The sequence below is a fragment of the Cryptomeria japonica genome, chromosome 5 (assembly GCF_030272615.1).
Source record: "Cryptomeria japonica chromosome 5, Sugi_1.0, whole genome shotgun sequence".
Classification (NCBI taxonomy): Eukaryota; Viridiplantae; Streptophyta; class Pinopsida; order Cupressales; family Cupressaceae; genus Cryptomeria; species Cryptomeria japonica.
Window position 1 is genome coordinate 757171820 of NC_081409.1, and position 25050 is coordinate 757196869.

Consider the following 25050-nt stretch of genomic DNA (forward strand, 5'->3'; position numbering starts at 1 on the left):
ACCTGAAGCCATCCAGAATTAAAATCATAGAAGTCGACCCATTGAATATTCAAATGCTGATATGGCACACTAATATGACATTTGTAATGTCCCCTACCTGATTAACATAATTAATCTATTTCAATATACTAAAATTGATTGAGAGACTAATCATGAAGCCAGTCATTAATGTTCTTCAATTTATTAGTTATAAACAAGTGCTTATTTATTTTTCTCATTAGATGATTAATTCATTATTCATAATTTTCAATATAGATATCAGACCCTGCTACTACTTCAGATTTAAGAGAGAAGGGTCTATGCATGTTACCAAAGCGCTTAGAGACCAAATACAATAGGTTCCCTCAAAGTTTACATATCCAAGCCCTTACCTATCTTGGGTCTATACCCTCAAGGCTTATGGGTTGCTGATCCCCACCCTCTCTTGGGACTTAACCTAGTGCTTGGATTTAGAATGCCCCTCTTTGGAACATCTGATTTCCATCTTTTTAAATACTGGCAGTAATAACATGGTTTAGACTATAAGCATACTAATTTCTTATGTATTATGAGTATATATATGAAATTAAGTATGACTGTCATACATATTGCAGTCCCTATTAATATTACTATTATTCTGCATAAGAACATTATCGGGCTTCATATATTAAGCATACTTATTAAACACATCCCCATGCATACCACCAAGAACAAGGATGTTACTGCCTGTAACTTAATAACAATTCTGATCTGATCTGATCCATGGTGATGTCACTGGATGCTTTTGGTTCCTTTCCTTTATATCTCTCAATGTGAGGGAGGGGTCACACCTCTTCATCATGTATGCCCTTTGGCAAGAGACACACCCTGTCACCATCAGTACCCTTTGAAAGAGTGCAACTCTTCATTATTTCTGCTCTTTGAAAGGGACACAACCTTTCACAATCACATCTGTACTTCTTATTTGAATCAGATCTGCATTTCTGATTTCCAAATTATCCGTCTCTCAAATGAGGTTCTCTTCTCCCTTTTATATCTCATTGTTGACGGAGTCACAACTTTTCCTTCCATGTCTTTTGACCATTCATTAACTTAAATTAAATTTTAATTAATTATATTTAACTATATTGTTTATATTATAATTTAATTTATAATATTTTAGTTTTATTTTTATTATTTATTATTATATTCTATTTCAAAGTGGGGACATTACAACATGGCAAAGAGGTGGACAAGTAAGCAGCTGGCAAGCAGCTCAAGTAGACACCCAGGTAGCTCAACTAGACAATCAACCACCTCAAGCAGCTCAAGCACCTCTAGCAAATTCTCTGAAATTTATACGACCTTGATCATCAACCTTTGACATCAATGACAACATACTCAACAAGAAGTACATTGACTCGGATATGAAATAAGACAATTTTTTTTCCCTAGTCATTCGGCAAAACATGTTGATCCAGCTACAACTAATTTCCATGCATCAACTATTGAAGAAAATGTGAGTATTCTTTGTTAAGAAAGATACATGCATCTTAACTTTCAATATTTGGCCAAACTCAGTAAAGCGCACATGGTTCAAGAGCTGCTTCTTATAGAATTTTTTTTTTTTTGTGTATTGGGTGTTTGTTTGGTAAACAAAAGAGGAAGCCGTTTCTTAGTAAATGTGCGTGGCATGGTAAGGGGCTGCTAGATCTCTTTTAATGCGAATCTATGTGGGCTATTGTGGAAATCTTCCACTGCATTCAAAGTAATTTATTTTCTAATGTTGGTGGATGATTTTTCAAGAAAGATGTGGGTTTACTTCATGAAGAAATTTGATTGCTTTGGTGCAGTTTTGAGGTTAAAGGCGTTGATGGAAACTTTCATAGGGCATCAAATCAAGATTCTATGGTTTGATGATGGGGAAATTCACATCCACTCAATTCAAAGAATTTTGTGAGCAAGAAATTATTCAACAACTATTGACTGCACCATACATGCTGACATGCTGTAGTAGAGTGTAGTGGTTGAAAGTTATAATATGTCTACCATGGAAATGACATGATAAATAGTAGAGTGTGCTCTATTAATTCTAGGGATAACTTGTGAACACAATGGTTCTTCTCCTAAACAGGAGCCTGTGCAAAATATCACATTGGAGGAAGCTTGGACCAGTAACAAACTTTTACATCCTTTTGTGTTTTTGGTTCAGCCATCTATACAAAGAATATACATAAGCTAGATTTCAAAAGTATCAGATATTTCTTGGCTAGCTATAGTGAACATTCTAAGGCATACAGACTCATTGATATTTATTATTTCTATTAATACAATCATTGTTAGATGGTATGCTAATGTAATAGAAACAGAGCCTCATTTTTCTATCGTTTCATAGAAAGTTAGTGAAATTTAAAAATCTAGTGATTTGGTGTTGTTGTAAGAGGAACCTTCTAGTTCCTTGTCTACTAGAGTGCATTGGGCTTCGCTCAGTTCTTCTCAACTTGTTAATTAGAGGTGCAGGACTGAAGGTTAATGCACTTTGACCGAGGTTCTGTTTGTGAAAAGTTCACATCCAATTCCCAACTGGAGCTTTACCTTCACATCATTTACCTATGGTACATTGAAGATGTAATTGGTATAATTCCACTTTAGAAGCTGTGCATGAGGATGAACTTCGACATCAAATGCACAACCTCAGAGGACAGGCAGATAAATTGATGATTCAGCAACTGAGCATATTCATTTTGCTCTTTTCAAATCTTTTTAAGGTGCCAGTTGCCATGAGAGTTGTTTGTACAGATAATTATCTCATTTTCTGCACATCTCAGGATTAGTCTACTAATTTAATGACTGACCCGCTTGATCATATCAAATTTCAGTATGACCTTGGTGTTGTTTCTAGTCTTGTGCAAACAACCACTGCTACCTATCAACACTTATAAGAGCTGCACAAAGCTGAAACAGTGTACTATTTTCATGCTAGACTTATGCAGATATTAACAGAATACATTTCCTCACTCTCCTTGTTTTCACTGCAAGGACTTATGGCATCATGATTTACTTTGGTATCATGAAAACAAACATGGAGAACTAGTCATGTGACAGGGTGGCAGAACTGTTATGTAATGCACTCAAACTCCAAATATACCTTCATAAGTTTGTTTTTTACTAAAATTCCTCCTTCACTAGCTTGAGAATTCATATGTATATTCTCATTGTGTTTGACTAATGTGATTAGTGAATCACTGAATCTACATACTAATGTGATTTACTTTGGTATCCTGAAAACAAACATGGAGAACTAGTCATGTGACAGGGTGGCAGAACTGTTATGTAATGCACTCAAACTCCAAATATACCTTCATAAGTTTGTTTTTTACTAAAATTCCTCCTTCACTAGCTTGAAAATTCATATGTATATTCTCATTGTGTTTGACTTATGTGATTAGTGAATCTACATACATAATGTTATCACACTAACAAAGTATATGCTAATTATTATTTTATAGTGACTGAATCATTTTCCCAATGAGGTTTTTATATGAAAGTCAAATATGATTTATTGATTTGTTAAAAAGCATTTAAAATGGCAATCCCAGAATCCAACTCACATAAATTCAGACTACTTTATGGAGCATAGCTAAAGTGTGAATTTGATTATAAAACTCTAAATGTGTAGAGTGAATGATTTTTAATATGTTCTTGATGTTTTGCAGAATGTACTACGCTGTCTTTTCTGTCTCGGCCTTCTTGTTCGCTATGGAGCAAATATGATTCCAAATAACAGTGAAGTTAACATAGTTCAAATTCTCTCTCTATACAAGCATTACCTGTGTTCAGATGATTTTAATATTAAGGTTCGATCTCTACAGGTAATTGTTTGTTTTCTGATTCTGCAATAATTCATTTTCTTGTATGTTTTCTTCTTATCTGTAATTTTAAGTTTTCACTGTAATTATACTTTTTCTTCAATGTATCGTGCTTTTTATACATTGTGCAGGCACTAGGATTCTTTTTTATTGCTAGACCTGAATTCATGATGGAGAAGGATATTGGGAGAATTTTAGAGGCTGCCTTGTCATCTGGTGCTGACACACACATAAAGGTACAGTAAGATCTCATTACCTTTTGATATGCCTTGCAACTCAGCTAGCTTATGAGCTAATTCTTTGGATTGTTTCACTTGATTAGATTCAAGCGTTACGCAATCTCTATGACTATCTAGTTGACATTGAGGAGCAAATGGGGATAGATGATTCTGGAAAGTCTAATAAACATGGTAACCAGCCTGAGGTGGGTCGTGCAGTACCTGTTGCTGCTGGAGCTGGTGATAGTAACATTTGTGGAGGAATAATCCAGTTACATTGGAATAACATATTGAACAGATGCTTGGATTTGATTGATCAAGTTCGCCAATCCGCCCTGAAGGTGTAATGCTAAAGAAGTATTTGATTTACATATGTTTTTCTCAGCTCTCTGGCTGTGCCTTGTTTTTTGTTTTTCTTGGTGTAATAGTCATCCATTTTTTCTCCTTGGAAACTACTTGGCAGCTAGTTTCAAATTGCATCTTCTAATTGGAAATTATTTAGCTTCTTAAAAGTTTATACTTCTGTTTTCCTGTTTTGGACATATACAAATTATTGGTTCCTTTTCTTTTCTCAGCTTGTGGAGATTGTACTTCGTCAGGGTCTGGTCCATCCAATCACATGTGTACCATATCTGATAGCTTTGGAAGTTGATCAACAAGAGTCAAACTCGAAGCTGGCACATCGCTTATTAACGCATATGAATGAGAAGTATACTGTTTTTTGTAGGTTTTTTCTCAGATTGCTTTTATTGTTTTCAGATACGTTCAATGATTTTCATTTATTTTCTAACAGAGTCTTTCTGTCAGGTACCCTTCTTTTTTTGAAAGCCGATTGGGTGATGGTCTTCAATTGTCTTTCCAATTTATCCAATCAGGTGCTTTCAGTTCCATTCAAGCACCTAATTCAAGCAAGGGATCAGCAAATATAAAAATTAAGCATGATGGGAGCACATCTGCTGCTGCAAAAGTGGGAGTTTCTCGTATATATAAGCTCATACGCAGTAGCCGTATTTCAAGAAATAAGTTTCTGTCATCTGTGATACGTAAATTTGATTTTGGAAACTGGAGCTATTCACCACTTCCATTTCTAATGTAAGTTGAAGGCAGAAAGGGGCATTTTTCATGTATGTGTTCTCATTTTGATTAGATGTCAAAGGAAATTATAAAATTGCCCTTCTAAATAGAACCTGAATTGATTATTTTTCAGGTACTGTGCTGAAGTTCTTGCTTCACTTCCTTTCACCCTACCCGATGAACCTCTCTACCTAGTTTATGCAATCAATAGAATCATGCAAGTAAGAGCAGGAAGCTTAGAGTCTGACATGAAGGCTTTGATTTCAAATAGTCCTTTGGGAGCTCTAGTAAAGGTCACTATTGAAACAAAGGAGGCTGAGAAAGACAAGGAAGGTGGAGAAGAATATAATATTGAATGTATTGAGACAATCAACAATTCATCTGTTGATGAAGATGATACTCAAGGCATTCCAGATGTATATATACAAAAACTGAAGGTAATTTGACCTATGATAATGCCTTGGTTTTTTGGTAAGGATGTAAGAAGTTATTTTGATGGCATTATGTATGTCTGCTTTATTGAAAATGTTGTACACATCCCCCTTTTTTATCACCCTGATATGCTGCCCTATATGATAACTCATTTAGCTAGAGTGATAGGAAAATGTCATTGAAATAGGGGTCATTTCTCCTTTTCTTTGATATGTCTCAGTGACAACTGGCAAGAATGTTGTTTTTGTGAGATGGGGTTGGGGACACCTGGATATGCCGAGATATCTGCTTGCATCCCCAGGAGTCTCCAGAAATGCCCTTCAGAAAGAACAGACAAAATTTTACTCTAAAAATATTTCCGAAACCTAGATTTCTTTCTTTCTACAAGGTGTCATCAGTGCCATGGCATGAGAAATTACAGTAAAAATTGACATGCAGTTCCTGATTTCAGCTGCATGTTGTTGTGTTCTTGTGTTGTAGTGCATCATTTTTGTGCAAACAGCTTTTCAATTTTGTTCATAAATGAAACTCACAAACATTTCTTCTCTAGTTTCTAGCTAATTTTTTTTCTTGGTAATACCATAACTAAAATTATTTGATTGTGGTTTTTATTCCTTTCTTAAGTTTATTGATGACTAGCATAAGAAGTAGCTGAAGAAGGATTTTGTGAGTCCAGGTGATTGTTGCTTTCTGTGAGCATTTCAGAGAGTGATTTATGAAATATAATACATAAAATGTTTGTATGTATAGAAGCTCCTGAACTAATAAAATATGATAAAATGATTGCTAGAAAGTCAAAATGGCAGTCATTTCTTCTAAATACAGCAGACTGAGGGTGAAAAGTTGCAGACTGTAGTATGATGGTTGTGCTCAAAAGTTCAGATGTTTGTTAAAGATATATCAGCTGCATAGAAATTTTGATAATTTTTAAACTATGGAAGTTCTGGTCAATTTTTGAGCAGGAAGCAAATACAGCCTTTAACTAGTGAAAGTTCTGCACACAACATCCAAAACCCAACCAGCATGAGGGAGACTGCACATCTCATGCTCAAGCTGTGGGATAAATTGTATAATGGGACATTGACAAGGATGAAGGCATATTTGATGCAAAAACGAAGAAGTAGAAGCCCATGGTGGTCATGAAGAGCAATATTGTAAATTATATAAAGCAAGAAAGAATTGAAGAAAGAAAACCTCTTCTCAGTTATGCTTTGGCCAGAAATAAAGTTTGAACAGGAACAGGAAATGAAGTAAATGTGGCGAGGAATTGCCTTGTAAGAGTCCATTAACTGACAGACAAATTCTGTTGTAGGCAATTAGGTTTCAATGGTCAAGAAACAGTTGATGGAGCCTTGGCAAGGTTTTTAATGCGAATTGGATTATATATGTCTGCTTTATTGAAAATGTTGTACACATCCCCCTTTTTTATCACCCTGATATGTTGCCCTATATAATAACTCATTTAGCTATAGTGATAGAAAAATGTCATTGAAACAGGGGTCATTTCTCCTTTTCTTTGATATGTGTCTCAGTGACAACTTGCAAGAATGTTGTTTTTGTGAGATGGGGTTGGGGACACCTGGATATGCAGAGATATCTGCTTGCATCCCCAGGAGTCTCCAGAAATGCCCTTCAGAAAGAACAGACAAAATTTTACTGTATAAATATTTCCGAAACCTAGATTTCTTTCTTTCTACAAGGTGTCATCAGTGCCATGGCATGAGAAATTACAGTAAAAATTGACATGCAGTTCCTGATTTCAGCTGCATGTTGTTGTGTTCTTGTGTTGTAGTGCATCATTTTTGTGCAAACAGCTTTTTAATTTTGTTCATAAATGAAACTCACAAACATTTCTTCTCTAGTTTCTAGCTAATTTTTTGTCTTGGTAATACCATAACTAAAATTATTTGATTGTGGTTTTTATTCCTTTCTTAAGTTTATTGATGACTAGCATAAGAAGTAGCTGAAGAAGGATTTTGTGAGTCCAGGTGATTGTTGCTTTCTGTGAGCATTTCAGAGAGTGATTTATGAAATATAATACATAAAATGTTTGTATGTATAGAAGCTCCTGAACTAATAAAATATGATAAAATGATTGCTAGAAAGTCAAAATGGCAGTCATTTCTTCTAAATACAGCAGACTGAGGGTGAAAAGTTGCAGACTGTAGTATGATGGTTGTGCTCAAAAGTTCAGATGTTTGTTAAAGATATATCAGCTGCATAGAAATTTTGATAATTTTTAAACTATGGAAGTTCTGGTCAATTTTTGAGCAGGAAGCAAATACAGCCTTTAACTAGTGAAAGTTCTGCACACAACATCCAAAACCCAACCAGCGTGAGGGAGACTGCACATCTCATGCTCAAGCTGTGGGATAAATTGTATAATGGGACATTGACAAGGATGAAGGCATATTTGATGCAAAAACGAAGAAGTAGAAGCCCATGGTGGTCATGAAGAGCAATATTGTAAATTATATAAAGCAAGAAAGAATTGAAGAAAGAAAACCTCTTCTCAGTTATGCTTTGGCCAGAAATAAAGTTTGAACAGGAACAGGAAATGAAGTAAATGTGGCGAGAAGTTGCCTTGTAAGAGACCTTTCACTGACAGACAAATTCTGTTGTAGGCAATTAGGTTTCAATGGTCAAGAAACAGTTGATGGAGCCTTGGCAAGGTTTTTAATGCGAATTGGATTCCATTACGTTTGGCTTACCCAATTCACCTATTATAACAGGTGCTTGTGTGATAAAGACATGACCTTTTTGGTTACAAAGAAACCTGGCTGTGAGAAGCTCTGTGATTTCCTCAATGATGAGGATAAATCATATCAGGAGATAGCATTGACAGTAATCAGGCTAACATGATTCATTGATCGATCTAATGTTGTGATTGACAGTTAATAATAAGATGTTCATTGACTTCTAAAGGTCATGACACATGCCAATGTCTATAACATACACCAATTTTCCTATGGGAAATTGCTTGTTTGGGGGAGAAGAACAAATTGTTTTTCAAAAACCGGCTATATGATGCCATTGAATGGTTTTGAAATCAAATGTTGTCCGTATTATTGTGGCATCAGCGCCAGTTTGCAATGCCTGCTGGTTTGTGGTTTAGAAAAAATATGGATATGTTTTGGATGCCTATTGTGTGCATGTAATGAACAAGATTGACAAATTTGATTTTAGCTGCACAGTTCACTGAAAATTGAAGAAAAACTCAGTCCAATGCAATCATCTCCACAACCATGTCATTTATTAGAAGTTTACTTGGGTGGATTTGCTCAATCCAGCTGATTCTCACGTTGACTCATCTTTCATTTGGCTAAGCTCTTGACCTTCTTTGAGTTATGAGGGGCATTATGTTCCATTTTATTAGGTTTTGCATAAGAAGTTTGGAGGTGATATTCATTGAAGCCTAAATTTGAGATGAGGGGTTTGATCCTTGATGATCAGTTTTGGGATGATGTAAACTGTGTAGGTTTAGAAATATATGTGACAATCAGAACCATAAAAAAATAGGGATCCATCTTTATACCTTTTGATATAGGCCCAAACATACCAGATAAAACGAGTCATACACACTTTACATGTGACTGTTTATAAATGCCTTGAATTTAAAATGGCAGAATATTGATATGATAAAAAATAGGCCTCTCTCCACATCGAGGTTGCTGTTTTAGGTTTGGGGCTTGTGTTCACTGGTATGTGTAAAATGGTGAGCATATAATTGCAGAATATCACACCATTATCATACAGGAAGATTAAAAAAAATATTATATATTGATTTGGAAGATTTGAGAATTGATTCAAAATATTTGATATTACATTTCATCATGGATTTATAGAGCCTTATTTTTCCAATAACCTCCCTACAGTAAATAATTTCCATCAACTAATTATTGATTAAAATCTAATTTTTTAATTTATAAACTATAAACTAATAAAAAATGATGTAATATTATTTCAACAGTATGGCGATTCTTTTCCCCTGAAGTTTTGTTAAAATAATATTAATATCTTCTATAATGGTCATCTTCTATTTTTAGTTGTGGACTCATTTAGCTTTTTAGTTAATTAGCTTTTAAGCTTAATTTAGCTTTCACGCTTTATTTAGCTTTTAGCTCTTTAGTCTTTTACTTTAATGTAATGTTCTAATTATAGAACATCGTCTTGTAACCTCTATATATACTTGTGTATATCGTTCAATGTAATCATCTGATTATTGAATCATTCATTCAATTTATTTTTCATGGTATCAGAGCAGGTAAATGGGATTCTTTAAAGTTTAGCGAATTTTTTAATAAAAATTCATGGCCTTCTTTCTGGAATATTTTCCAGATTTTTTTTTATTGTTTTTTAATAAAAAAACGATTTTGCTTTTTTGAAGGCTTTTGAGGGTTTCGAGGGTTTCTGGTTCGTGGGCGAATTTCTTTGTGCTAGGTAGCAGTTCATGGTTTTTATAGGGTTCTGGAGATTTTCGGGCTTGCAACCTGGAGGTTATTTTTTTTGCAGATTGAAAATTTTCTTAGGGTTTCTGCAATTTTCGACTAGGGTTTTGACCTTTCAGTTGAAGTCAAAATTTTATTCTGGTTGCAGATTCTTGGTGGGTTTTTTTGAAACCTCAACTGGGTCATCGTCAAATTTTTTTGGGTGCATTGTTTTTCGTGCCTCAATTTTTGAGCTGTCGGATCTGCATTCTGTTTTCAGATTCTTGGTGGGTTTTTCGAAAGATTTTTTGGGTTGGTCTCATATTTTTCTGGGTGCCTTGTTTTCCGCACCTCGAATTTTGTGCCAGCAAATTTGCCTTGGAATTTAAAAACAGTTCGCAATTTTTGCTAATTGTATGGACGTTGGGAATTTTTTTGTCTTCTGGGCACCGTTTATGCTGTTTTAAGTTTGCAGAAAAATTTAATTTATGGGTTTCTTCCAAACCTCGAAATTCGCGCCTTGGAATTCGTGCCAGAATTCTTCTCTAGGGTTTCAGTTTTTTTAGCAGCTGCTTCTATTTTGATTTTTAATTAGAATCTTCTGTCTCATTCTTTGTGCCTTCACTAGGTTGACCACGTTCAACCTCAGTTTTTGTGATGGCATCTTTGACCAACATCATGTTGGAACACAGTCAGAAGTTCAGTAGCCTCAACCACAACACTTGGAAACAGTGCATGTTAACGATATCTGAATATCGTTACCTTTATCAGATTGATTTAGGCCAGACCTTGTCTTATAGGTCCCAGGGTTTTCACGATTTTTTCCTGAAAAATTGTCTATCGGTTTTCTGATTTTTTCCTCAAAAATTGTTCACAGGGTTTATAATTTTCCCTTAAAAATTATCTCATTTGTAATCCGCGATATTCACGTAAGATTTTAATTATCTGGGTTTTATCGTTTTTTTTCCACAAAAACTATGATATGTAGCTTCAGATTTCTTGGTTTTTCGATTTTCTCCCCAAAATCGTAAATTCTCTTTTCGAGGGTTCCTATTTCAAGGTTTAGAATTTTTTCCTTTAAAATTATCTGTCATCCGCAAAGCTTGCGTGGGATTTCTAGGTTTTCACGATTTTTTCTTCAAAAATTGTTTGCTGTTTTTAACATTTTTTCCCTCAAAAATCATCTGTAATACGCGAAGTTCGTGTGGGATTTGTGATTCGCGAAGTTCTCCGAGCTTTGTTGCAGTCAGTTTGGGTTGCACCTGTCAAGGCGAACATCTGCAACTGTGGTATCTTGCAGTTAGTTTTGGAGTTGGTACTCTTCTGCAAAAGGGTTTGCTGATTTTTTCCTCAAAATCATGGTTTCAGGCTTCAGTAATTTGTGTGTGCCACATCTCTAATTCACGTGTGAAGGCTACATTACCCTGGATGGCTTTTGGTACTCTTGGTCATTTACATTCTGCAGATCTTGGGAGGGTCTCTGTAGCATTAGATGGTCTTTGCATTTGTGATCATAACACCTGCAGTGTCTTCTGCAGGGTATTGAGTACGATAACCATTAGGGAGGGTGTTAAAATAATATTAATATCTTCTATAATGGTCATCTTCTATTTTTAGTTGTGGACTCATTTAGCTTTTTAGTTAATTAGCTTTTAAGCTTAATTTAGCTTTCAAGCTTAATTTAGCTTTCACGCTTAATTTAGCATTTAGCTCTTTAGTCTTTTACTTTAACGTTATGTCCTAATTATAGAACATCGTCATGTAACCTCTATATATACGTGTGTATATCGTTCAATGTAATCATCCGATTATTGAATCATTCATTCAATTTATTTTTCAAGTTTGGCATAGCTACATTCAGCTGCACAATACATAAAAAATACTAAAAAAACCTATAGTTTGCAAAAAGATATAAATCGGATTGAAAACACAACTAATATTGATGAAGATAATTGATAATTCACTTCCAGATGTCCAATTAATAGAAATCCACAATCAATATTTTTCAGTTCACTCTTCATCGAGTGCATCACTGTCATCACTTATTTCATTAGAACTACAAGCAAATACAACACCATTTCCACTAGTTGCACAATGCAAATCTTTAGTCACACAATGGAAACATACAAGTTGGAACTCTAAGGGGTTGCATCCCAATTCCTCATCACCCCCTTTTGTACTCATTTGGCTTATGTGACTGGAGGCACAAGTTGGAATGCATAGGCTTACTTGTCTGCTGTTTTTGCAACCATTGGTTGCGCTTAACTAAGTGGATAAAGGAGTATGTACTTTAATTTTGCTCAGTTGAAGAACTCACAATTTTTTCAAATTGTAGAAAATGGGACATTTGCAATTATAAAATGTAACTACCAAAGAAAAGAGAGAAAATGAAAAATTAGAAAAATGCATACCTCTAATAAAATTTTGATTGCAAGAGGTTGTGGGTAAATAGTGTCTTGGCATAGAGTTACCATCATGTACAAGTGCCCTACTTTTCCTTGTCTTAAAGAGAATTATAACTATGATTCGTTGAAATTTGAAGGTATAAAATTGTCAAACTCACCTATGACTATGCCCTTTACATTTGGATTTGTTAATAGGCTAGTGAATGCTACCTTGTACCCATTGTTAGGACTACGTGTGCTATTCGCCTTGCAAGTCCTTACATAATTGTTTTTTTAATGTTTTTATTTCCAAAGATCATGGAATCGATCAAATGGGATGTCCATGTGTGAGTTGGAGGCACATGTGAAGTGGATTGTTCCTCTCAACAATTGGCAATATTTATTGTAAAAGGTATTGATCAAGGGGTTACATTGTTAAGGCATCCTTGGCTCCTTGTCATGTAGTGGAATGGTGTTAATGGCAACCTATGATGCTGTAAGACGTGTAAGAAAAAATCTACGATGATTTTAGAAGTTGATTGCCTTATTTGGACCTGTTTGGTTGCTATTTTGTCCTTAAGTGGCCTATTTTTGTCCACTGGTGAAGTTGGATGATCAGGTTGGTGGGACATATCAAGAATCTTCTAGAAAGATGCTTGTAAGTCTTGGACACATGTCATGTCATATCCTTGGTGGTTGCTTGGCTGGTTAACCAGCCTAGTGGTTTTGCACTTGCCCATGTTGCTATATAATGAGGGCATGAGACACCACTTTAACATTTTAGTTTGAATCAAGGTAGTGTTGCAGGTAGGAGGAGGTATCTATTGAAGGGAGAAGTTGAGTGTATTATGTATTCTTGTATTTGAGATTAAAACAAGTTTGTGCTCTCTTTGGTGGTAGATTTTGTACTAGAAAGGGTTTTCCCACATTTATTGGTGTTATTGGTTTTGTGCATGATCTTTTGGCTGTCATAATTATTCGTTGCTTCTCACATATTAAATCAATTATAAGCACTAAGTTGAGTGTTTTATTGTGACTTCTATCCTAGATCATCAATGCCTATAACTAAGTTGAACATTTCTAAATAGTGCTCCCCTTTCAGGAAAATAAAATATCTTTGTATTTTATTCTTTTGGAGTCAAAGAAAATGCTAGGGGATGCAAGGGTGCGGTAATCTTGTTCCACTAATAAAAAAGTGATTTTTTGCATCTGTTTGGAAAATGTTATTTGTTGGGTTGTTCTTCTTAGTTGTTATTATGACTATTTTTTCTATCATGGAGTCAAAGTTGTAATGTATGCCACCCAAACTTACCTGATTAGTATCAACAAACCTGATCATACTTATGACGGGCTTATTGAAACTTAAAAAGAATTCACATGAGCCAACAATCAAGGCTTTGACCTTTTGGGCCCCGTATGAATTTGTCTGGCTCCATACATTGCAAAGATTGTTGATTACTGTGGTGCTTCATGCCTTTTACTCCTTCACAAATTGTTTTAATACAGTCGTGTGTGATGCAAGTTACGTTTGAACAACCTAATCTGGTGTAAATTATCAAATCAAATTAAAAAGTAGATAATATAACTAAAATTTTATAGCAAAATTAAAGTATTTAATAAAAATAAGTATTAAAATTTCACAAATTTACTTTCAGCATCTCCAAGAGGAGAACTTGAAGATGACTTTTGATATTATGATTTGTTACAAATAATCAAATCTTGTCAACATCAGTGCAGATTTCTTTGGTTTACTCAAACTGCATGCCAAACTTCTGCATTACCAAGTTGAGCGAGTGAAAGGCAAATGGTGTCCAAAAAACGTGCTTTTATTTTGTTTCCACCAATAAATTCGTTGCCCTACAATTTTTTGCAGTGCTCATTATGACTTGGACCATCTCAATTGATTCTATCAGCAATGACTAATCCTTGATTGGCTATAATTTTGTCTTTGCAAAGCATTTTTGCTTCACCAATAAGGTGATGCACACCTTTTTATACCCTTTTTTTGTATAACTTGAGGGTGTTTGATTAATTGCCATTGTCTTCTTGGAAAGATGATGTTGCAATGAAAAGATGTGTGATAGGCAATTTTGAATAAGTGAAAGATGGCTATGTAGGTGGCTTGCATGATTGTTTCTTAGCCAAAGGGCAAGATCTTGATCTTACTCTCATGGCTGCATTATTTGCTTCTTGTTGTTTGATATATCAGAGAAATCGCTCCATTGGCAACCCATGTTTCTTTACCAAGGGACAAATTCTGACTCTTGCTTGACTATTTAAGCTCTTATACTTGTGATGGGATTGACTACAATGGCTAATATAACCCCTGTTGCTAGCAAGTTGTTCAATCATCACAAAACTTTTCCAAAGAGGTGATGCTTGGTCAAATTTGAAAGGTCTAACTATCCCTAAGCGCATTGAACAAGAAATAGAAGCCACAAAGAACTATACCTGTACTTATATAATATTATATTATTTCTATAATGGTCATCTTAGTTGTTATCTTCGGTTCTATTTAGAGTCTGTTATTAATGGTTAGTTTCTATTAGAAACATTGTCTTGTAATCTCTATTTAAGGAGCCTTAGTCTCCTTTGTTTAACATTTGATTATTTGAGCAATTTATTTTTCATGGTATCAGAGCGGGAGTCAGTATGTGTTTGACTCCCTCACGGGAGGGCTCATGATTTTGTGAGTTTTTTTTTCAAATTCGAGGGTTTTTGAAAATCGCGTGTTTGTGGTTTGCTTCTGTTTTTAGGACCGCTTCTTCTTGGTCTGCGTTTGAATTGCCAGATTTATGTTTGCAGCCACAACTAGGGTTTCCGTTGCTTTCTGCCCACACGACCTCAGAGTCTTTTGGTCGTTTTTTTACCGGGAGGATTTTCTGATAGCGAGGGTTTGGTCTGAAATTTCACATCTTCAGATTTTTTCATGCCTCTGTTTTTTGCAGACGGATTTTTGGTCTACCCATGACGGTCGCGACCTTTTGCCCGTGTTTTTGTGTCTACATCGATTGTTCTTCTAGACACAATGGCTTTGCAGTTTTTCTTCGGTTTTTTTTTTTTTTTTTTTTTTTTCTGGCATCAGGTGTTTTTTTGGCAACAACACTGTTCGTTTTCTTCCTTCTGTGATTTCCGTTTTATTTCCATGCGATTTCCGTGATTTGTTTGCTTGACAATGGCGTGTTTTCTGGTAGAAGTTTTTATTTGGGTCGTGTTTGTTTTGGATGGGAGGGTCATGTTTGTTTTTTGGCGTTGCAAGAGTTTTCCTTCAACAATTGCGACCTTTTTTTATCAGCTCGTGCACGACAGTGGTGTTATTTTCTTCTTCGTGATGGGTCTGCATTTGAAGATCATGACTGTGTTTGCTAGGGTTTTTCTGACCTTCTTTAGGCTGTGATGCCTATTTCAGTCCGTTTTTTTGTGCTTTTGGTTACGGATTCAGCTTTGTTGTTACTTGCGGCTAGGGAAAAATTATTTCTGCTCATGGGTTTTATAATTTGTCCTCAAAATATTATTTGTGGGTTTTTATATTTTTTTTCCTGACAAAAAATATTTGTTGGGATTTTTGATTTTTCTCCACAAAAATTCATGGGAGGGTTTTGCTTGATTTTTCCCACAAAAATTCATGGGAGTACCATTTTGCCGCGTGATGTCTGGTGTTTTGCTGCGTGAAGTTGTTTTTCTGGGTTTTTCTCTTCAATTCATGGCTGGTTTTGATAAAATTTTCTCCTCAAATTTCGTGCTTCATTTGTAATTTGCAAAGTTGCTTTTTTGCATGGGATTTTGTTACTTAGGGGTTTCTAATTTTTTCCACAAAAATCATGATTGTTGCAATTTGTTTGTCGCACTAGGAGTTTGTTTTGGAGTTGCTGGAGCAAACAGTGCTCAATGCTCATTTGCAAAAGTTTTTGCGATTTTTGACAAAATTGTGTTTGTTGCTCATTGGAGGGTTTGTCGGGTTTTCCTCAAAAATCTTGGTTTCAATTTTTTTTCGTCTTAGTAATTCGTGTGTGATGGTTCTGTAATTCGCATGTGAGCGTTACATTAGGTTGGATGGATTTTGGTATTCTTGATCATTAACATTCTGCAGATCCTGGGCGGGTCTCAGCAACAACAAAGTATTTTGAAGAGAAGGGGCAGCCTTCTTTGTGTTTGTGATCAAACCTGCAGTGTCTTCTTTAAGGTAGTTAGTACGATGACAATTAAGGGAGGGTATTAGAATAATATTATATTATTTCTATAATGGTCATCTTAGTTGTCATCTTCAGTTCTATTTAGAGTCTGTTAATGGTTAGTTTCTATTAGAAACACCGTCTTGTAATCTCTATTTAAGGAGCCTTCGTCTCCTTTGTTTAACATTCGATTATTTGAGCAATTTATTTTTTAGTACTTACATGTTTTAAGATAATCGAATGTAAGGAAAATCAGAAAATGTCATTTTAGGTTATATTAACATAGAGAAAACAAACAATGTAGGATGACAATTTAACACTATGATATGTTAAAAACTTAAATAATTGGAAAACAACAACAAAATATTTCAAAAACCCATAGGAAGCTTGAAATGAGTTTTTGAAAAACTTGTTTTTTTTCTTTGAATTATAAATCTCCTTGATGCAAACTATTTGATCCCCATAGGACCTATAAAAAATGCCTTTACAATCCTTCAACACTCCAAAAATACCGACAACCTTGAAAAATGACAAACAATGAGTTTTGGAAAGTTGGAAAGACAATGAGAGATTCTTTATTGTGCTTTAAGAAAAAAAATAGCAATGGAGAGGATGGAGCTATCATATGTACAAGATTTGCACAAATTCATTGCAGAAGGGATAAGCACTAGAGTGGAAGTCTTTTATGATAGTCGTGCAGAAAGGAGTCAAAGGACCCAACAGATAGGTGGCATCTTCATGGTAGTGATGGCCCCGACTAGCAGACATTTCCTATATGGTTACTTTCATAAGTATTCTTCTTTGTGTGAAGAACTGAATCACTTGAAATTTTACTCATTCATCAAAGATCAAGCAACTTTGTATAAACAAGGAAGACTCTGACTTTTTCACTGGCAGACCTAGGATATGAGTATACTTATGCAGAAAAATGGGAGGGAGAATGAGGATTTTTTTACCAAATGGCCCTATGATTTATGTCTAGGTCCTTTGGTGTCTTGACAGTAGGACCTAGAGGTTGCACATTCAAGTGATGATGGAGCTGAGCCTGGACTTGATGCATGATTCCTTTTCTGTTTCACCTGATTTTAGTTTTTTAAATTCCAACATCTGTACGTGTCAGTATGTACTCACTTTTGTGCTGACACTGGTCTTTTATTAATAAAATTCAATTAATATTACTTCACAGATATATTTATTCAATATTTTGAATTTGTATTTTTTAGTGTTGTATCATTTAATATTACTTTACAGATATATTTATGATTTTAGTATTTTGAGGTACACCCATACACATTTACCTGCATTAAAAAAATCGCTCACCTCTACACTGAGAACTTCACTTTTCTTTATTGGAAAAAATATTTGAAAGAAATATATTGAATAAACGAATTTACATTACAATCAGACATAAATTAGAAAAGAATCTGATGAATAGTACACTTTTAGATTCATGGATTTATTCTGTCAACAGCCTATTGGAAAACCATCCAGTGTCCTTTTAGTTTTAGCATAATGTTTTACAAATTACTACCCTTAATATCTGTGTCTGCATAAATTTTTCTGAGACTATTACTATTTGCTATAATAACTATTTAATACGTGTAGCTGCAAACTGGTCAAGTTTGTTCTTATGTTCTGCCTAGTTTCTATTTCTCTCTTTAAGTTGTTTCTGAAGGCTGGGGTTTATCACTTAATATACTAAATTATATGTCTGCATGTGCGGATGGAAAATGTAATGAAGCAAAAATGCTATATGCTCATAGAAAATGTTGATAAGGACTCTAATGATGTCTTGTAAAGAGAAGTACCATTGACAAGCTATCAACTAAATGCCCTTCACAAACAATGTGTATGGTGGTTAATCAGTCATCTTGATTGAACATGGCCTTACAATCTTGACAATAGATGTGACCAGCATGGAGAATGTAGCGGGTCTTTACTCATAAGATTAATCCAGAATTTCAGCTTATTAATTTCCATCTGATTTAACTTGGGAGACATGTCTTTAAACTCCATTTTCTGAAATTAGTTTTTTTCTATGTTCTGGAATCAATGATCATTTATGCCTATTGTTTGTTATTTACTCAGTCAAATAAATCTCTTTTATTCAAATTGGAACATCAGTTTAATAAAAGTTTAATACTTTTCTCTTCATTTAAATACAGTAGACATTCCAAATCGTTCTTCTTATATGAACTCATTTTTTACATTGTCCCTCTACACTAATTGGAGAATTGGATATGTGGACATACTTTTTTGTTTGGTTGTATTGTAATGTCAATTGTGATAATCCTGCATGACAGTGGTAATCCAACTTGCTAATGTAAGAAGGTGGTGATTAGGCTAATAAAAATGAAATGGATTTTATTTATGCTGGCAACATAGCATTTCTAGATCCTTGTTATTTCTGGCGAAACGAATTCTGAAAAGATGATTCGGTTTCTATTTTGAATTCAATCCAGGGTGATTGCTATGGTGCCATTACCTTGGCATTGCTGTTAAAGTTGAAAAGGCACTTGAAAATTGTTTATAGCTTGAATGATGCCCGTTGTCAGGTAAACCTGTTATGTCTTTGTATTCACTTAAAAGTGCTTTAAGATTATTGACAAGTATTCACACCTCTGTGCATACAAACATGTGCACCATCTACAGAGCACATAAACACATTGTTTTATTGACATTCTTGGCATTCAATACTTATGGGAAACACTTATTTATTTATGAATTTATTCTGGTATTCCCTTTTCCTTTCTGTTCTTCAATTTCAGGCTTTCTCCCCTTCTGAGCCAATAAAGAGCGGAGAAGCTTTTTCAAAACAAAACATACCATTTAGCATCAAGGAAACCCCCATTGAGGTTCCAAAGACTGTCTCTAAAATGCTTGCACAGTATCAGGTAAGTCTTAATTTTATCCTTAAGCAAATTATTTTGTTGCACAATAGTTAAAGTTTTCTGTACTAAATAAATTCCACTAAATAGATAGTACTATAGCTAGATAACTTCTACCTTCTGAAATCTAATTTTGAAGGATTTTGTCATTTCTAGATATGTTTTAAGTAGCAGGGATTAATTGATTGTATTTTTTTTTAATAATATCTTTTCAGCCTCATATTAATAATGTAGCTGAGTTTTAGTCAGCATGGCTTCTATAGTTAATGAAGAAAATGCTAGTTAACTTCTACCTTCTCAAATCTAATTTTGAAGGATTTTGTCATTTCTAGATATGTTTTAAATAGCAGGAATAATTGAGTGTATTTCTTTCCAATAATATATTTTCAGCCTCATATTAATAATGTAGACGGATGGTGCAGGTTTGGTTTATGCTTGTCTAATTTAGGTGCTCATTTACAGATTAGATTTCATCTTTTTTGACAATGTAAAACTTGAATTAATTCTTTAGGCTGTGGCAATGTGATAACATGTGTCTTAGTCTGTAACCATATTAAGTGTAGTAGTATACAGCTTTGCCTCTTATTAATTTTGGACTTAGATTGTACCTGAACAAAATTTATAAAAGATATATACTCCAGTAACACAAGTTTTGGATTGCGGGTTGTGGTGTTTGTTAGAGATTACATGGATTTCATGTAGACATCAACAACCCGGCACAAGGTCATTATGAGCAGTGATTTCCGTCAACAACCTTTCAGCCTTCAAAGAAACATGCGGCCATGAGAGCAAGAGAAGTCACCAGTGATTTCTGTCAACAACCTTTCAGCCTTCAAAGAAAGATTGTTATAACAAATGCATAAGAATCTGAAACTTCTGTTAACTCTATGACACTTTTGAAATGTTCCTGTTTTCTGTATTTTAGTCTTTAGATTAATTGTGCTGCTGCATCAATGAAATGTAATAAAAAGTACCTATGTGGTCTTAGGAAGTCAAGATTCAATTTATATGTCTAATAGTCGTCAGAGAATAAAATGTCACTCAAATTTAATAATTATGTTGACTCGAAGAATCTTGAAGTAAAAAATTATATTAGCAAGGAGTGCAGCAAGTCAACCCCAGGTTGGGCATTTATACGAACTTATACTACAATATGAAATTGTTGGTCATGCACTCGCATTTGGTTTCAAGAGGGTGGTAATCTTCTTGGGGTTATTAACTTAGATCATTTTCCTTGTATTTGCTTGCAACTGTCATTTATAGCCAAATTTTGTCTTTAATTTTCACCCAAATTCTTCTATCATTTTTCTACATTATTTAGTTAGGAACTTTATAGTGGCATGGGAGTTGGTTTCCTGTTAGCTTGCGAGAGTTTTTAGATAGTGGATTCAGAGGTTTACTAACATTGTTCCATGTTGTTTCAGGGCTGAGGGTTGGGAGGACATCCAAATTTGGGGACAATATGGGGAGACAGCAATGCGAAATATAATATAGTATTTTATAGTTTAGTTATAAAAAGTATATAAGAAATAGAAATTGAAATTGTAAACTATCAAACTCAATGCATTGAAAATGCTAAATGCCAATATGTTATATTCAAAATGCAATTGGCTAATACCTGAGCGATCCTAGATTCCAATAATCATCCTCAAGGTCATAGCAAACTGCTCATTGTTGGAGCTGTTGGACCCATCTAGGCCAAACTTCTCCAAACAAATATTAACCAACCTTGTTTGTACTTGATGATTGTTAATTTGTGTTTGCTCCTTTGGCTCCACGCCCCTTTGTGCTTTTGGACTCTCTTTATATGTAAGTGTGTCGTGGCCAATTTGAACAAAGTGTTATGTACAACTGCAAGCTTCTTTGCTCTCTTAGAGATCAGCTTGATTCTTTTATAGAGTGGATCAAGCTATATGTAGATTAATTCCTCTTAGTGGCAAATGAACTGGAAATTTGAGGCAAAAGGTGAATGCTAATGTAGTTGTTAATGAATGAGGTCCATGCGTAGTCCACCATAGTAGTGGGTTCTTGTATGTTATAGACTTATAGTCTCTCTATGCGACTGCCCTCTTTCGGATATCTCCTAAGTGTGGCATATTTTGTCTATTCACGATGAATGATGGTGGCATCTTCAACATTGTACATCTTTTGTGTTGCTTAAAATATTTTTTCATATCAACATCTACAATAGGAACAACTTTGCTAGGCCTTTGCATATACCATTTTAGGTTTAATGCATCATGTACAAGGGAGTATCGAGTTTCTCCCACCTTTACTAATAGGTTGAATGTTTTTGTTACTAAACTAAAAGTTGGGGTCTCTTAGTTCTACCATGTCCTTCATTTGACTAAGCATGTTACTTTTGCACTTACAAACCTTAGACCTCTTGAAGGTTTGGAGCATCAGAGAAGTTATATTTGATCATTGTGAAAATTGGAGATTTGATGGAGAAATTGTATTGGGCATTAACTCGCAAAAATAGTTGCTCTTCACCACTTCCCCTGCTTCGACTTGAAATTGGGTCACCAATTTCATTTCTATCTCATGACCATTGCTCATTCTCGTTTCATGACCATTAGTTGCAATGGATTTTACAACCCATTCATCTTCTTCAAGAGAATGAAGTACAAGACATGTATAGCTCACCATAATAGCGGGTCCTATGCCATGGTCACTCTATCCAACTTGCCTCTTTTGGATTTCCCCCAAGCGAGGCATATTTGGTCTATTCATGTCAAATGGTGGTGACATCCTGAATGCTATAAATCTTTTGAATTGCCTTCACAAAGCCTTTCTTCACCTCAACATTTGGAATAGGGACAACTTTGTTAGGTCTTTGCATGCACCACTTTAGGGTCAATGCACAAGCAACCATATACAAGGGAGTGTTGAGTTTTCCCCACCTTCGCTAAATATTAGGTTGAAATCTTGAATGTGTTCGTTATAAAACTAAAAGGTGTAGTCTTTTAGTTGTACGATGACCCTTCATTTAGCCAAGCATGTTAATACACTTATACATCCCTTGAAGTTTTGGAGCAATAGAGTTCCCACATTTGATCATTGTGAAAATTGAATATATGATGGAGACAATATATTTGGCATCAACCCAAAAGCTGTTGCTCTTTGCTACTTCCTATAGCCTCTTCCCCTCCTATCACCTATTATGGGTTGGAGTTGGGCCATCTATCCATTTCTGTCTAATGGCTATTGCCAATTCTTGTTTCATGACCACTAATTGCAATGGATTTTGCTATTCTATTATCCTCTTCAAGAGAATTAAGTATGAATCAAATTTAGTTTCAATAGATTTGAAAAATTCGTTCTTGAAGATAGTCCATAGAAGTGCATGTGATGTGTGGTGATTGTAGATAAGCATCAACACATCTTTTGCACCAAGAACAGCTTGTTTGATTAGTCTATTTTCTCAATGTCCTTGAGTGCATTGTTCATGTCATGCACATAATAAGGAGTTCCCCATGTACATATGTATGCGGCTTCAACCAACTTCCACATTGCTTTGTATAGGTTGCATTTATCCCAATATACACCACAGCTTGAAGGTTAATCTCCTCAATAGCAGGATGTGATATTGAAACTCTACAGGAAATTATGTGTGATGTAATTGATATTTTGTTACCATATGTTATGCTCGATTAATAAGGTTTCTTGTAGCAATTATTCAAATATAAAACACTGTCCTGTGATTTCCATTTATCAAAGAAAAATGTTTGTAAATATTTGAATTACATTCACCTACTTGTATCCTTGTGGCGCCTTGAACAATCAACAACCCTAAGGAATTAAGGCCCTCTTAACTAATCCATGTCAGTGTTGTATTTGCTTGTGACCCATGTAGCCTTTATTTTCTCTAGAATAGTTCTTGTCCAACATAATGGTTCATCTCCTCTGGTGGCACATATGAAGGTCTTGCTCTTATAATCTTAACTACAATCTTCTTATAATAAGGTGGAATAGAATGCCATGGGTAAAAAATATTTCTCTAGTAACATTATTTGTCTCATCTTTCATTTGAAAAATTAATATCATTCTCACTGGGTTGAGAGAAGAACTTGTCAAAGTACATTTACCCTTAGGTTTTATTGCATTAGTCAAAAAAGGAGGAATGTGGCTGAAGTGCTAGCATCCTCCATTGGCATAGTATCAAGTTGTGTGTAATGCTCATCACAAACACCAAACAATCTCAATATCTTTGCTCTCTGTTTAAGTGACAACCACATGGCCCAATGTCTTTGCACGGGATTTGAAGGAGATGTCAATAGTTAAATACCAATTTTGTCACATGAGTTTAGTTTACATGTTATCTTTGCATGGGATGTGAAGGAAATGTCAATTATAATACCAAATTTGTCACATGAGTTTAGTTTACTTGTTTGTTTATGTATTGTGGGAGCATGACCTTGGAGTTTATGATGTCCAAGGTTGTTTCATTGAATGAAAGCTCAATTGTGACAAGGCACTAAAGGATAGTCATTAAGGGGAACACAAGGGTGCTAGGCCTTAACTAGTACCGCCATCACATCTATAGATTGCCATATATATTGGAAGAGTTGGACCACCACCATTGCCCATTAGTCAACATCCATTGGTTTACCTAGCATGGTGTTAAGAGGTCTATGATGTTAGACACGAGAGAGTTTTGTAGGGTTTGAGAGACATTGGAGTTGTAGATGGAGATTGATGTAGTTTGGGGAATATGACTTGGAATGAGATGATGGGATGCTAGTATTGCTTCACTTACAAGCAACCTTGGGCTCCAACTCATAGGCCACAAGCATGGGCAAGTACACTATATAGACATATTTGACTCAGATGGAGAGATTGCTGACACTCATGTAGAGGAGGTAGGAGATGATGATGAGCTTGTAGAGGAGACATATGAAGCAGTTGTTGAGCATCCAACTCATACACCTTTGTAGGCACTATTGATAACACTTTCAAAAGTACAAAGATTCTTGTCTTTTTGGGGCTAGAGAATGGATTGGAGGTCAGAGATTTATCATTGTGATTGAAGGGGGTAGTGCCTATAATTTTACAAATGGGATTTTGCAAATAGTTTGAGTATAGGTGGAGTTTATTGGATAATGGATTCGATATGATATTTGCTGATGGTTTATCCTTTGTGAGAAGAGGGGTAGACAAAACAGTGTTTTCATAGATGAATTGCTAGTGACCACAAATGTGATCAAGGGGTCATCAAATCAAAGTATGGCCTAAGGAGGTGAGCAAGACAGTTTTCCATTGTATATGTCGGCATTTTGAGATTTTGGTGATGCCATTTGTACTCCCAAATGCTTTAACAACATTTTAGTCTTCACTGCTTGATGAGTTGGGTGTTTTGGGAGTGTCTTTAAAGATTTACACTAGTTTGTTCTAATGACATTTTGATATACATTGATCATGGGAAAGGCTACCTTTGCCATCTTGAGATGGTATTGGCATTTTACAAGAGCAATAGTGTTATGTGAAGATGTCAAAATGCCAGTTTGGTTGCATGTCCCTTTTTATGGATTAAAATAATAAATAATATGAGATAGTATTGGCATTTTACAAGAGCAATAGTGTTATGTGAAGATGTCAAAATGTCAGTTTGGTTGCATGTCCCTTTTT

General features: G+C 35.0%; 1 protein-coding gene across 5 annotated transcripts in view; it reads left to right on the forward strand.

The window, feature by feature from the left end:
* The window catches only part of LOC131036497 (sister chromatid cohesion protein SCC2), a 100613-nt gene that overhangs the window by 63170 nt on the left and 12393 nt on the right, over positions 1 to 25050 (forward strand). For 3 of the 5 annotated variants that reach the window (XM_057968395.2, XM_057968394.2, XM_057968396.2), the window contains exons 20-27: positions 3675 to 3830; positions 3959 to 4063; positions 4150 to 4386; positions 4621 to 4754; positions 4853 to 5137; positions 5253 to 5556; positions 18997 to 19089; positions 19303 to 19428. In XM_057968395.2, coding sequence (XP_057824378.2) covers positions 3675 to 3830; positions 3959 to 4063; positions 4150 to 4386; positions 4621 to 4754; positions 4853 to 5137; positions 5253 to 5556; positions 18997 to 19089; positions 19303 to 19428 — 1440 coding nt within the window. Of the gene's footprint in view, positions 1 to 3674; positions 3831 to 3958; positions 4064 to 4149; positions 4387 to 4620; positions 4769 to 4852; positions 5138 to 5252; positions 5557 to 18996; positions 19090 to 19302; positions 19429 to 20846; positions 20905 to 25050 lie in introns of those variants that run through there. The other 2 variants (XM_057968397.2, XM_059221721.1) reach the window with 2 other exon arrangements.